The following is a 13915-nucleotide window of genomic DNA, read 5'->3' on the forward strand; positions in this document are numbered from 1 at the left end:
CTGACAGTAGTTTATCAAAAATAAGTTTATGCCCAATATATATATATATATATATATATATATATATATATAAGATACGTAGCATCCCCCCTCCAAAAAAAGGAACAAAACAACTACAATACAATTGGATACTCTTTGATGATGGAATTATACAGATCAAACTGTTATATCTGGATTTTATTTGCCGTCTGTGATTATTTCAACATCTGATTATTTGCTAACAAAATGACTTATTTCTGTACTTTTAACATGCAGTTGAGTGAATCTTATCTTATCATTTTAATTTGTCTTGTGTATCCTGGTCGCAGCGGATGAATGGATACCAGCACTTCAGGGTCTGACAGACAGGACATCTCTGATCATCAAAGATCTCACCACCGGAGACAAGCTGCAGTTCCGTGTGCGAGCCCACAACATGGCAGGACCCAGTGCTCCAGCCACTATGGCTCAAGCCATTACCATCAGGGAGATAATGCGTGAGTTTAATGAGACATGACAAATGCATCTCACAAGGCCAAATGTTTCTCCTAATTTAAACCTGACCTCAAGTCTTGTAAATCTTAATTTTTTAATTTGCACAATGCCTCATTTTGTGTCTTCTTTCTTTCATAGAACGCCCCAAAATTTGGCTCCCCAGAAATCTCCGCCAGACTCTCATCAAGAAAGTTGGAGACACTGTCAACATTGTGATTCCATTCCAGGTGTTGTAAACATTGAATATGTTTAAAGCAGACACCTCAAAATCATCATTAAAGCACTGTGATGATTTACTTATAGTCGTACTCAGTCATCGTAATCCAAAACGCCTTTTGTCAAATTTAGCAAACATCTAATCACAGTCCGCTACCAGCCCGTACTGTGTGTGCACATAAAAAAGGAGGGTGAACAGAGGGGGTCGGACCAGGCGATAGCGAACGAGACAAAACCTTTCCAACCAATCAGCTGAAGGCAGTGTTTGTGACGTTAGTAACAACAATCCTAGTCGAGTCATCACGCAAAGCCTGCCGAGTGTCTTCATCGTGCCCAGGACAATTGATAAGACTCCAATTGATAAGACTACTATATTAAAAAAAAAATTATTCAGCGCACAGCATTCTCTCTCCCAGTGCACACACATTTCATCCAAGTGCAGCGCCACAGTTTTCTGCAAGGAAAAACGCTAGACTTAGCCTACTCAGATTAAATAGTTGCAAAAAATCACATTGAGGCCCACTGGTTAGTATTTAGGCTATACAGGTGCCTGCCTGTCGCCTGACAGCTATCACTGCCTGCAGTTAATGCCACAGCGCATCAAGTTAATGGGGCCGATCCGCGACCCCTTTGCCTGCAGCCCCGCATGGATTTATTTTGAAAAGACTCACAATGTTGTAGGCTACATAAGTGGGATGAGAATGTTCTTGTTGTGGTCAGTTTAAAAAAATAATAGTTAGCAAAGCAGTTAAATGAGACTACTCTCTTCTTTGTCCTTTCTTTTTTGTCTTGTTAACTGTTTTTTTTTCTCGACGGTCTATATCTTCCCCCTCCCCTCCAGGGCCTGGGACAACTATACGGGTTGTCCCCCCTTGACGGTGGGCCTGTTCATTGCTATTGCTAAGACAAAGCAGGTCTGGGGACAGTGCATCTGAAGGAGCAGGAAGGGAGGGGGGATTTGTTTTGTTTTACACTCCAACTTTAAATCTTCATACAGTTTAAAGACAAGACCAAAACATGAACGATGCACTTTTCGGTTATTTGGTTAAGTCTGGGAGATTCAGAAGTAAGGATAAAAACCAACATTGTAGGCTACATTCTATAATGTGTTTCTTTTTGCTTTTAACGGTACAAGAGTATGTTGTTTTGAATTTCGGATGTTTAACTTCAAAATTATTAACAGAGTAGGCCTACGTCAGTAAGATTGTCTTTGTGAAATTATAGTAATGTGACACAGTGCCAGAGAGATAATCTAACAGCAAAATGTCGCAGGAGAATGATAACACACCATACTACAAAGAGTGGCTTTGAGTGGGATTGATTTGTGTAGAATTATAAATAATATAAATAACTTTATATTTATGGTCCACCTTATTTCAACACTTTTTATCTGCACTGTGTCCTTGCACCACTGTTGTGTTTATTTGTGTCTCAGGTGTTGCTCTCTTCACTTGTGTGTTTCTATTATACTGTACATTTTCTTCTTATATTGTATTGTTGTGAAGAGCCTTGGATTTATGAATTATATTGCCAATGACTGCTGCTCTCATTGTTGTGCATATGAAAAATAAACCATCTTGAATCTCTTGAAAAACCCTTTGTCTTTTTCTGATCCTGCAGGGTAAGCCCAGGCCAAAGGTTACATGGAGCAAAGATGGGGAGCCTCTCGAACCCACATTTGCTAGTGTGAGGAACAGCGATCAAGATACCATCCTCTTTATCCGCAAGACAGAGAGAAAGCACTCGGGGAAGTATGATCTCAATGTGCAGATTGAAAATGTGGAAGACACGGCAAGTGTCACGCTGCAGATTGTCGGTAGGTGGGACATAGAGAGAGAGAGCTGTGGGCATTACCGGGATTAAATATAATCTCTGTCGTAAACTGTAACAACATTCATTCTAGTTAACCTCCAACCATACATGTACAGCCGTTTCTCACCATTCATATCCCTGCTCTGTAGATCTCCCAGGGCCCCCTTTGAAACTAACTATCACGGAAGTCTGGGGCTTCAATGTGGCACTTGAGTGGAAGCCACCTAAGGATAATGGAAACTGTGAAATACTTGGTTACAACATTCAGAAAGCTGACAAGAAGACCATGGTGAGACTTATTGCTACAAAAACATTTGTGTTGGTACTACATACATTACAATGACATTAGAGGTCTTCTCAGGGCAAATGTTTTGGACCTAATCTGAAAACCTACATTAAACCCGGTCCCCGATATAAGACAATGGAAGAAGAGGACATTAAGATCAATCCAAACATTGTGTTTTGCTGTCACTGTTACCATGTCGTAACAATAAATAATGAACAGCTGCAGTCAAATAGATGGATAATTAAAGACATCTGTACCTGTGCCTCTAAAAGCTGAATGATCACAGCATGTAGCCACTTCACTTCATGATCCGACCATTTGGATGTATGAGACATATTAAAACACAGAACAAAGATCTGAATACAAATGAACATTAACGGACCTAATACAATCTTATGTGATTTGGACCTGGCCTAACTCAATTCAGGTCCTGGTTATTAGTATCAAGTGAACTTGTGAACAATTTGACATACTTTCTCAGAGGAAGGCAGGGGGCGATGTGTCATTAGCCCTGAAAATGATAGTTTAACCTCTGTCAACCAATGACAGAGCTGCTGTGAAGCTATATTTGCAATATTCACGTTCTATTAAAACGAATGACTGCGTCTGTACAAATGGTAAGATGAATGCTGTATGGACACAGAGGGATTTTTTTGCCCCCCTTGTGAAACATATACACCAATCAGCCAATGCTGAGCACACAGTCTCCAGCAGGCATGCATTATGGGCATGTTGGCAATAGCTCCTACTGGCACCCTCCTCCAACCTGGAGCTGCCAGGAACAATGTCGGCCAAGAATGTCCTAATCTTATCCTCTTAGCCCTGACATGGTCTGGATTGTCCGTAGACTGACGCAGGGCCATTGTTCCTCTACCTGCTCGGCTCATGGTTCATGTTTCATGGTAGTCCTTAAATTAAATTGACTTGGATCTCTTTATAGAAAGCTGAGGCATGTTGATTATCATGTTACCAATAACAAAGTACCTTGCTAAACATATTCCCTCATTTGTTGTTATGATAAACACACCACCTAAGCTTCCCTATAAGTGTTCAGTTGGGTTGAGAAATGGTTGACCTTGAAAGCCACAGCATGGGATTCCAATTATTTTCCTTAAAAGTCCGCTTTATTGAAGCATATATGCATTCATTTTGACTCCACTAAATTGTTCACATTTTCCTTTTTTGCCATCCGTTTAAGGAGTGGTATACAGTCTATGAGCAGTACAGGCGAACCCACAGCGTCGTGCCTGACCTCATCATGGGGAATGACTATGTATTCCGAGTCTATTCCATCAACCTGGTGGGTCTAAGCGAGGATCCCTGCGACACTATAGACAGCGCTCACATCAATAAAACAGGTGGGCACTAACTGCACATATACAGCGATGGAAAAGCAGTAATGAACTTGTCTCTATGTCATGTACTGTAAGTGCAGACTTTGCACGTGAAATCGGAGCAGTCGTCATGAATGCTGGAAATCGTCTGTATGTATGTATGTCTCTCTTCTCAGGTATCTCGTACAAGCCACCTACCCACAAAGATCATGACTTCACAGAGGCTCCAAAGTTCACACATCCTTTGGTGAACCGGTCTATCATAGCAGGATACAATGCCACCCTCAGCTGCTCAGTTAGAGGCATACCAAAGGTGAGCTTGTGATAACATTAAAAATTTGGGGCAACATTGGGTGTAATAAAATATTAAAGAGGTAGGAACTGAAAATCAGTAAAATACACAAATGAATAAAACCAAAGGAAACTCCCAAACCAACAGAAATTAATACCTCATAACCAAAACACACACACACACAAACATACACCTGCCCTACTTTTCATGCAGATATTTGGAGATTAGCAAGTAATTAACACCCATTCGTCAGCCAAACAGTATATACACCAGATACATCTAGTGATTATGATTGGTACTATCGCACCAGAACTGCAGAACTAAATTATAACCTATTTGTGCAATAGTGTTGCAGATTGGGAAAAATAGCACCTGATGTATTGTTGTACTTTGTCCGACCTTATTAGCCCAAAGTGACCTGGTTCAAAAACAAGATGGACATCTCAAATGAAGCCAAGTTCCGGATGCTCAGCAGGCAGGGCGTTCTGACGCTGGAGATCCGTAAACCCTGTCTGTTTGATGGGGGAGTGTACACATGCAAAGCAGTCAACGACAGTGGAGAAGATGTAGTAGAGTGTAAACTGGAGGTTCGCCGTAAGTATTCCGCTCAATGGTACAGACACAGAAAATAATGTTTTTCATTACCTACATTCTTTTTCATCATTACGTTGTTTTTTTCTTTGTAACTGTTTTGATTCACTCTAACTACTCTTATATTTGATTGTTTTCACCCCAAAGCTAAATTTAAATAAACCACTGTTCATTACCAAACAGCAAACAGACACAGTAAGTGACTAGCAATCACTTATTGTGTATTTTGGAGCATTTGGCAGATTAAGAGCCTGATATTTTAGTCAGGAGTTGGTGGCGACCAAAAGAGGATTCGAAGGGAGTGAATATTGCTTCATGTCTACTGGACATGTGTTCCATATCAACTAAGATGATATTATGTCAATATTGTGTTAACACCTTTCAAAATTTCCCACAACTAGTGTTAGACTATTGAATAGCGTGTAGGCCTATTTTTTTTTGGTAACACTTTACAATAAGGTACACAAAATTGTAGTACCTACTACATAGATATGTGTTACCTACTACATAGGGTTTTTTTTTGTTACCAACTACATAGGGTTTTTTTGTGTTACCTACTACATAGGTTTTTTTGTGTGCTACCTAACACAGGTTTTTTTCTTGTGTTACCTACTACATAGGTTTTTTTTGTGCTAATTAACACATAGGTTTTTTTGTGTGTTACCTACTACATAGGTTTTTTTTGTGCTACCTAACACGTATATTCTTTTTTTGGGGCGACTGTGGCTCAGTTGGTAGAGCAGGTCGGCCGATGATCAAAGGGTTGGAGGTTCGATCCCCGCCCTGCCACCTGTGTCACAGTTGTTGTGTCCTTGGGCAAGACACTTCACCCACCTTGCCTCGTGTGAATGTCGATAGATAGCCTGCTATGTGTGTAGTAGGTAACACAAAAAAAACCTATGTGTTAGGTAGCACAAAAAAAAACCCTATGTAGTAGGTAACACAAAAAATACCTTTGTGTTAGGTAGCACAAAAAAAACTATTTAGTAGGTAACACAAAAAAAAACCTATGTAGTAGGAAACACATATCTATGTATTAGGTACTACAATTTTGTGTACCTTATTGTAAAGTGTTTCCTTTTTTTAGTATTTAGTTTTTACAGTTGTGTCGCCAATTGAACTTTGTGCAATAAGTTTATCAAGGCCTCTGTATTTTGACCTACGTTCCTTACTTGCAGCTCAAGTTCCCAAAGAAGAAAAGAAAGTCTTCGAAAATAAGTAACATTCAGGTGGCTTGCTGAGGAGAAGAACGATTTTTCTCCAGTGACTCCTGCATGTTGAATGTTTTTTGGTCATGAAAACCTTTTCCCCTGCATCACAAACTGTGTTTACCAAACATCCTTTTTTGGTTTTCAGAACCACTTCGCTCTTCTGCAATCACCTTGTGTTTGGTCATCCACACTGATACAGTATGTTACTATCATTTGTACAGCTGGATTACAGACGTGACCAGGTCCCTTGCTTACATTTGCTGTTGATTAGTAGACAACTTTAGTGTTGGTTATGGTTATTCCTAAAAGTATAATTCATGGTTTGTCACTCTATACAACACTCATCTCAAGAGAAGAGATACCTGGATAATTTTGTGTAGTGAATTTGGATAATAGTCAAAGAAACCAAGCAAAACTTATGAATGGAATTTGTGATTTTTTTTGTCCCATTTGTCACTTATTTCAGTTAATTAAGGGAAGAGTTGGATACAGTGTTTGGATTGGTTTGTGTGTATAAAATTGCTTCAAAGACGCTAAATATGGAGTGATTTCATTCATTCATGTATGGAATAATGGTTTTATATTGCAGTGTGGTCAATAATAGTGTCCAAGTGGACCACAGCTTCTGAATGTGCCATCATGATAGCTGTAGCAGTCGTGGTATTCACAAAACGCAAAAAGCCTGCCAATGATACCGAGAAGTCCAGTGGAATGGGCTAGAGTTGTCAGGCGGCTTAGTTTTATTATAACAAAGCCTCGCTAAAGCCAGAGGTGTGAGGCATGTGCCTAATGTGCCCGCCACAGAGGGATCTGTGTGAAGGGCTGGAAGAGCGGGGGTTGTCCTTGTACCAGAGAAGAGGAACACATGGCTGTGCCAATCAAGCAGGAGCTGTTGCAACACCAATCAACAGCTATCCCTTTGATGCCTTGAATGTAAATATTTCCTGTACCCTCTCAACATACAGCTGCAAAGGATCCAGTGAGCCTTGATCATTTCACCGGGTCACTAGTAGCCTATATCATAGGTGATAGATGTCTTCATTTTTTGTCATGGTTAGGGCTCGATGTTTTGACGTGGGGTTTCAACTGAAGCCACAAATTACAAGTTAAAGGCTTCACAGTTCCAAGCTAGCAGGACTTATCAAGTTTCATGTCCGCCTTTTTATACAATCCCAGAGGTTATTTTTCACTCATCACCAAGTTACAACTCACCACACGAGTGACGGAAACCAGAAGTGGTGGTCAACATTACTTATGGCTGGACGTGAAGTGAAACTTCACTGAATGGCACACATGGTCTTCATATTAACAGGCTTGGAAAAGGAATGTATACATGTACAACTCATGTCACCCCTAAAAGGGTGTTTGCACGGACAACTACTTGTGAAAATAGTTCACAAGACTAGAGCTAGCAGCTCTGTTAGGCTGATTTTAGGCACAGCTGTGCTTCGAGCTAAATGCTAATACTAGCATAAGTGAAGGAAGTAGCAATAATGCAGTGTAGAGGTGCTGCAAAAAATTACATCGAAAATTATTTTGTTGGATATTTTGTTTTAATAATCTGAATCTGCGAAATAATTTATAGGCCCAAAGTAACCCAATGTAGAAGGCCTTTACCATGTTCACCGTTTAGCTTTAGTTTGTGTGTTAGCATAATGGCTGATTGAAATGTCATTAGTTTCGGGGGGGGGATCTACCTTATAAGTGCTCATTGAAGTGACATTTTGTAGATTGCTGATGATGGTGCCATATGCAAAGTTAAGGAGTCACCAAGGCTAAAACAATTCGTCCTGAGGGGACGTAAATGTATGTGTACCAAATTCGATGGCAGACCATCCAATAATAGTTGAGTAATAGGAGTAAAAATCACAAACATGAACTTCTCTGTGTACGAGAAGAAAAGTCAAAAGAAGGCTATATGATACATATTCTGTGAACCATGAAGGTCAGTACCAAGGTTTGTGCCAATCATTTATATTTTATAATAATATAGTTTTAGATATTTTCCAAAATAAAAGTAAAATTTGACCATGTGGTGGCGCAAGAGAAAACATCAGGGGAAGTAGGCTATTAGGATTCTTCCTTTGATAAACAAGAATATTTGAACAAAATACAATGACAATCCATCAAAAAGTTGTTGAAACATTTAGTCTGGACCACTATTGCTATTGATTTAGCCTCTTAGCTATTGTGACTAAATCTGGCTTTTGGGAAATTTGTCTGAGCAGAAATTGTACTCTGTTACCTTTACTTTAAGCCAAGTTTACATACATTCTATTTAGTGGCTGGATAATATGATTGTACTCGGAAGTATGTATCAAACGTTTGGTAAGAGAGATCAAATTTAATTAATCACCATAGTAAATTATATTTACACTGAACACAGGTATCTAGCAGCTGGCTGAATATACTTCCAGTGGTATGGAAACATGACAACATAGGGTTTTACCATTTAAAAGTTAAAGATAAACCTGTGTTCCCATGTGGCCATTGTGCAGCAGAGAGTAATGTTCAGAGTTGAAAAAGGAACACAAATGTATAGTAGTAAATATTCTCATTTTCAGGGGATGTTTTTAGTATCCCCAGTCCCAAAAATCAATCTATGCTGCATTACATTGGCAGCAGTGATACAGTATGACAAGAATCTTTAACAAAGTAAATAGTAAAATCATTTGAGATAAATACAATATTTGATTTAGCACTGTTTTAACTTTAACACAAAGGTAAATAAAAATGCTTGCATTTTCCAATTGTATTCATTCACAATATTTTAAATGTATTTGTCTACTTGGAACAGAAACTGCATGGAGATCTCTCATTGGAAAAACTACAAATAAGATTTAATTTGAACTAAAATTAACATATTGTTTTATCATATGCGTAACTCTGCAAAATGGTTTCTGTAAAAGATCAAATAAAAATGTCATAGTTGATAGTTGGGTTAAAAAAAGAAACAATCACAGTATACAGTACATAGATTCCTCCCACAATTTGCACTGATCAAAAATGACGTACGACGTACAACCACGTGTGTCGACATAAAGCCAAGAAGACAAACAACAAATGAAAACAAACTTTTTTTTTTACAAAGCACTGCTGGTAGCCACTACAGTCAAGGAGGTAGCTTCCTTTCTTAACATCCCATTCTTGATTACTTGTTTTTTTTCTACAAATAATTGACATACAAATATAAAAACCAACAACCTAACTACAAAAAGGTTTGTACATTTTCACCAGATGGGACATCAGGCGCTTCAAAGAACAATCTACGGACATTTTGGTTGGTGCAAGAGTTTACACACCCAGTCGAGACGATGCTTACACAAAAACAGAGAAATAAGAAACCCAGATGATTATAAAATGAAATGGTGCATTATAAGGAGACAATAATATCTTGTTGGAAGAAAATGTTTCCCTACATTGCCTAAATTCCTGAGCACTCACATGACATGCACTTGTGGATACATGCTCCGAGGGTGTATCCACCTTAATGTGTACAGTCATGCTCCAGCACACCAAACAGCCAATCCCTCGTCACACACAGTCTCACTCAGGGTAATCAACTAATGCACTCAACAATGTAATAATGATCTTCTGGTGACTTTACAAATGCTAAAAAGAACACACAGTATGTGTTTTAAGTCACCTGCTAATAATGTATCTGAATTGAAAGGACACTGGAATCATTAGTTCAAAGATAATTCCTCTTATTTTCAACATAGACCTTGTTTTCCTTCATTCTTACCATCATGTTCATTTATCCCAGTCAACATTAAAACAATTGATTTACTGTAGAGCCATTCAGTAGTTGCACACAGACTCCAGCATCATAATTTTAATGCAAAAACACACTGCCGATACTTATCTTTAAATATCTGTGGTTGCGAAATGACCCCTCCCCCCCATTTAAATTATAATGGTCCATTTCATACTTTTTGGCACAGTTTATCCACTTTCTTGTTGACTCAGCTGGCTGCCAGTTTTGTTCTGCATTCACCACCATGATGGAAGAAGTGGAAGAGAGGGGATTACATTAACGTGTTTAACGTGGACAGTATTTGTGTTTTTAACTTGTTGCTCACAATCCAAATTATGTTTAATTATCAGTATTAAATCAACCAAAAACATACGTCAGCTATCACTCTTCCATTTAGTCCAACAGGAGTAAATACAGTGATTTAGTTTGGACCTGTTTGGTGTGTGACGGTCGCCAGACTTCTACAGCCAGTTAGCATAGCATAGCATTAAGACTGGAAACGGGTGGGAAAACAGCTAGCCCTACTTTAATTGTCATTAGTTAATCAGTTAAGTTATTAGTTAAGTCTTTCGTTTTTGAATACATTAAACAGGCTAGCTGTTTCCCTCTGCTTCCAAACTTTATGCTAAGATAAACTAACCAGCTGCAGCTTCATATTCTGTGTACAGATATGTGATAAATGGTAGTATATTTGATTTACTGTGAGCAGGACAGTGAATAATTACTCTTTTGATTGATTTGAACTGTTTTAACATATACAGCTAGTTTTTATTTTTACATGGACACACTAATTTTGAACAGCTTGTGCTCATTAAGAACACGAGTCAACAATAATCTGCATTTCAGATTAAATCTCATTTGAGTGTTAGTGTACTGAAAATAAAAGTTTTTTTCGGTGTGTCTTGGCCCAATGACAAATAAAACATGCAACTGCGCAGTTAAATAAGTTTGATCATGAACAAACATCATGATGGTATGAACTCAGGAAATAAGGCCCAGGTTAAAACAATTCTGGAATTATCCTTCAGACTAATGAAATGAATGACACTGGGTTTTTTTGTATGAAGAATTAAACAAAGAGAGCTGCTGTTGTTTTGGTGAATGTTTGGGTTATATTGTATATTCATCATTCAAAGGCCACCTTTTATACACCTGACATCATCTCCACTCCTGCTACTCAAACAATAAATAACATCTTTCACCACCACCAGGCATAGCTGTCGCTTAAACAGTGATATCTGCTACTTTTATCACATTCTTAGTCTTACTGAAGTAACTTAAAGAAAAGTCTCGTTTATTATAAACTGGCATTAATTTATACCATTCTCACACTGGTATACTATTATCACAGGCATGTAGGGCCGAAGTTATTGCTGAAGTTACATTATTCCCCTCTGGTGGGTGAAGACCACCTGAAAGTTACATTCAAACAGAAAAGTCTAGGATGATTATAACATTTGCTACATTTATATAAAAAAAAAATAAAAATAAATCAAAGTATAAAATCAACAGTTGCTGTGGAGAAGCTTTAAAATGTTTACAAGATGTATTACATTTAAAAATTAAAAAGCTTATAAGTAAAGGTGGAACAGAGAAATCATAAAATCTTTGACGCATACATTGAGGTTTGCAAGATCGAAAGCAAGAGGCAGGCACTGGTGGCAAGACTTTCCTTTGCAAGATCCTCGGTCAACCAGTTTGTAACATGATGTGCTGAATTCAGCTCACTTGGAAACGGTCTCGATGTTTAAAACAAAACATACCAAGTTCCCTTTAATGATTGGTGGCATCTCTGTTAACAGTAATTACAAACGTTAAGTGCTGAATAGTCTTTTAGCAGGTCAGTTGGCACATCTTGTTGTCCGATATAAAAATGTTTACATATTCTTGTAGCATCTAAATTCACAAGATCTGTGCACACAGATGTATTGGAAGGTCGGAAGCGTCCCTAGTCCTTGACTCGAGGTATGTTGTATGAGTAGTGTACCAGTGGAAGGCCTCTGCTCTGACAGAAGCAGGCTCTGCCACAGGCCTGAACCTGGTCTGAGCTGTCCGACACAAACGAGTCCCCTTCGTCTGCGTACTCAGACTGAGCGGAGGGTGTGACGCTGTCTGCCCAAAACCCCTCAGTGCGCTGGCACACGGCAGCTCCCGCCAGGAGGGTGGGACAGCTGTGAGACTTCACCAAGTGTCTGCAGACTGTGGAGGACGAGGGAGAAGAGCAGGTCCTGGCATGCAGTTCAGCCTCGCACCGCTCGCATACAACTGCCTCTCCACAGAGCTGCGAGTACACCCCACAATCAAAGCCCAGTTGGGTGGAGGAGCCTTCGTCTGTGAGCTCCGACCCTCCGCCACCATCGTCTCCGTGACCTTCTGCACCGGCCTTCACCTCCCTGCTGGAGCCTCCACGGCCGCGCAGTCTCAGCCAGTCCTCCCTGAAGGCTGGGCTGAAGAACACATACAGCACAGGGTTCAGGCACGCAGGCAGTGGGAAGAAGATTAGGGTGACGGACTTGGCGATCTCTGGGCCGCCGGCCGTAGAGCCGGTCAAAAGAGGGGCGAAGGAAAAAGCAGCCACAGGGCAGAAGAAGATGCAGTTGGTAAAGATTAGCCAGGCCACGTGTCGCAGGGCGCCCGTCTGCTCTGGATCTGCCAGCTCCACTCTTCCCAGGTGGCAGTACAGCTGGGTGTAGACGGCTGCAGTGAACAGGTAAGCCAGCGCGTTGAGCAGCACCAGAACTACTGTGACGCTAAGAGCCGGACTCTCACCACCGGCGAAGGGCAAGCAGAGAGGAGAGGCGGACTGGTCCCCGGAGGTCAGGAGAGGTAGACAGGCTCCAGCAGCAGCCAGCACACCCAGCAGTCCCGCAGCCAGACTGAAGCGTCTGTCTCCTCTACAGCAGCCTCGAGGGCTGCTGCCGGGCCTCTTGGTAGACATCAGCACCTTTCTGAGGATGGTCCGCACGGCCACGCTGCGCTCCACGGCCGCCAGAGAGAGTAACAAGACGGCCCACTCTGAGGAGAAGACGGCCAGGGCTCCGGTGATCTGACAGCCCGGCCCCATCTCCCACCACACACCGAACTCTGCGAAGGAGCCCCAGGTGGCCACGTCCAGAACGGTCAGCACGCCCACATACAGGCCAGTGAGCAGGTTGGCCAGGGCCAGCAGCCCCATCAGCAGCCGGGCTGGAGAGAGACATGGAGTGAGGGAGTGGGAATGGCCCGTGGCTCGGTGTGTGGGGGAGAAAGTGGCCACCAGCACCAGGCTGTTAAAGACCAGCGACACCAGGCAGATGAACCACACTGTCAGACGAATCATCCAGTTGCCCAGCAGGTGCTCACAAGGCTTGAAGGCTCCTAAAGACAGAAACAATGTAGTTAAGTGTTAAAAGGTTCACACTTAATGTAGGTCTTTATTCTCAGATTATTTCAAAGTTCTTACTCTGATTGGTAAACAAAGAACTAAAACATAATCAAACATTCAAAAAGCTGTTCAGTGCTCACCTGGTGAAGGAGAGCAATGCATAATCATTGAGATTCTTTCCATATCCTCCCCACCTAAAATAGAAAAATTAAATGCGAGAAACACACAAACGTTAAAAATGCAGTCAAGCCTTGCAAAGAAAGTAGTCAGGTGTATATGGTATGACGTATTTAAATGTATCTGTCTGTGAAAATAACATCTTCTAGAACGTGATTTTTTTTCTTTTACTCTGCCATGGTGCTAAACTGAAACATTATTTAAATACAGTATAGTTATTTATACATAATAATATATAGTAAAACATATCTGCACTTCACAAAGTCTGGAGAGTTAAATACAGCAGTTAAATAACATTTACATCTGGAGGAGTGGTAATAAAGACTATTTGTATCATGCTTGGGTATCCAGAGTTATGCAAAACAATCTCTGCTGATATAGTTATATCGTTAGAAAAAAAT

General features: G+C 40.4%; 2 protein-coding genes across 3 annotated transcripts in view; one reads left to right on the plus strand and one right to left on the minus strand.

Annotated features, from left to right (window-relative positions):
* The window catches only part of mybpc3 (myosin binding protein C3), a gene marked incomplete at both ends in the record, with an annotated part of 42832 nt that extends 35896 nt beyond the window's left edge, over nt 1-6936 (plus strand). The window contains 8 exons of the mRNA XM_080028507.1: nt 309-476; nt 613-701; nt 2311-2506; nt 2652-2791; nt 3987-4146; nt 4299-4435; nt 4822-5008; nt 6806-6936. Of these exons, the coding sequence (XP_079884633.1) occupies nt 309-476; nt 613-701; nt 2311-2506; nt 2652-2791; nt 3987-4146; nt 4299-4435; nt 4822-5008; nt 6806-6936 (1208 nt within the window). The remainder of the gene's footprint in view (nt 1-308; nt 477-612; nt 702-2310; nt 2507-2651; nt 2792-3986; nt 4147-4298; nt 4436-4821; nt 5009-6805) is intronic.
* Nucleotides 6937-8616: 1680 nt separating this feature from the next.
* The window catches only part of lgr4 (leucine-rich repeat containing G protein-coupled receptor 4), a 55385-nt gene continuing 50086 nt past the window's right edge, over nt 8617-13915 (minus strand). For both annotated transcript variants that reach the window (XM_080027533.1, XM_080027532.1), the window contains exons 17-18: nt 13478-13531; nt 8617-13330 (exon numbers count right to left, since the gene is read on the minus strand). In XM_080027533.1, coding sequence (XP_079883659.1) covers nt 11922-13330; nt 13478-13531 — 1463 coding nt within the window. In that variant the 3' untranslated portion in view covers nt 8617-11921. The remainder of the gene's footprint in view (nt 13331-13477; nt 13532-13915) is intronic.

The sequence above is a fragment of the Ammodytes marinus genome (genome assembly GCF_949987685.1).
Source record: "Ammodytes marinus genome assembly, chromosome: 1".
In the NCBI taxonomy this organism is placed as follows: Eukaryota; Metazoa; Chordata; class Actinopteri; order Uranoscopiformes; family Ammodytidae; genus Ammodytes; species Ammodytes marinus.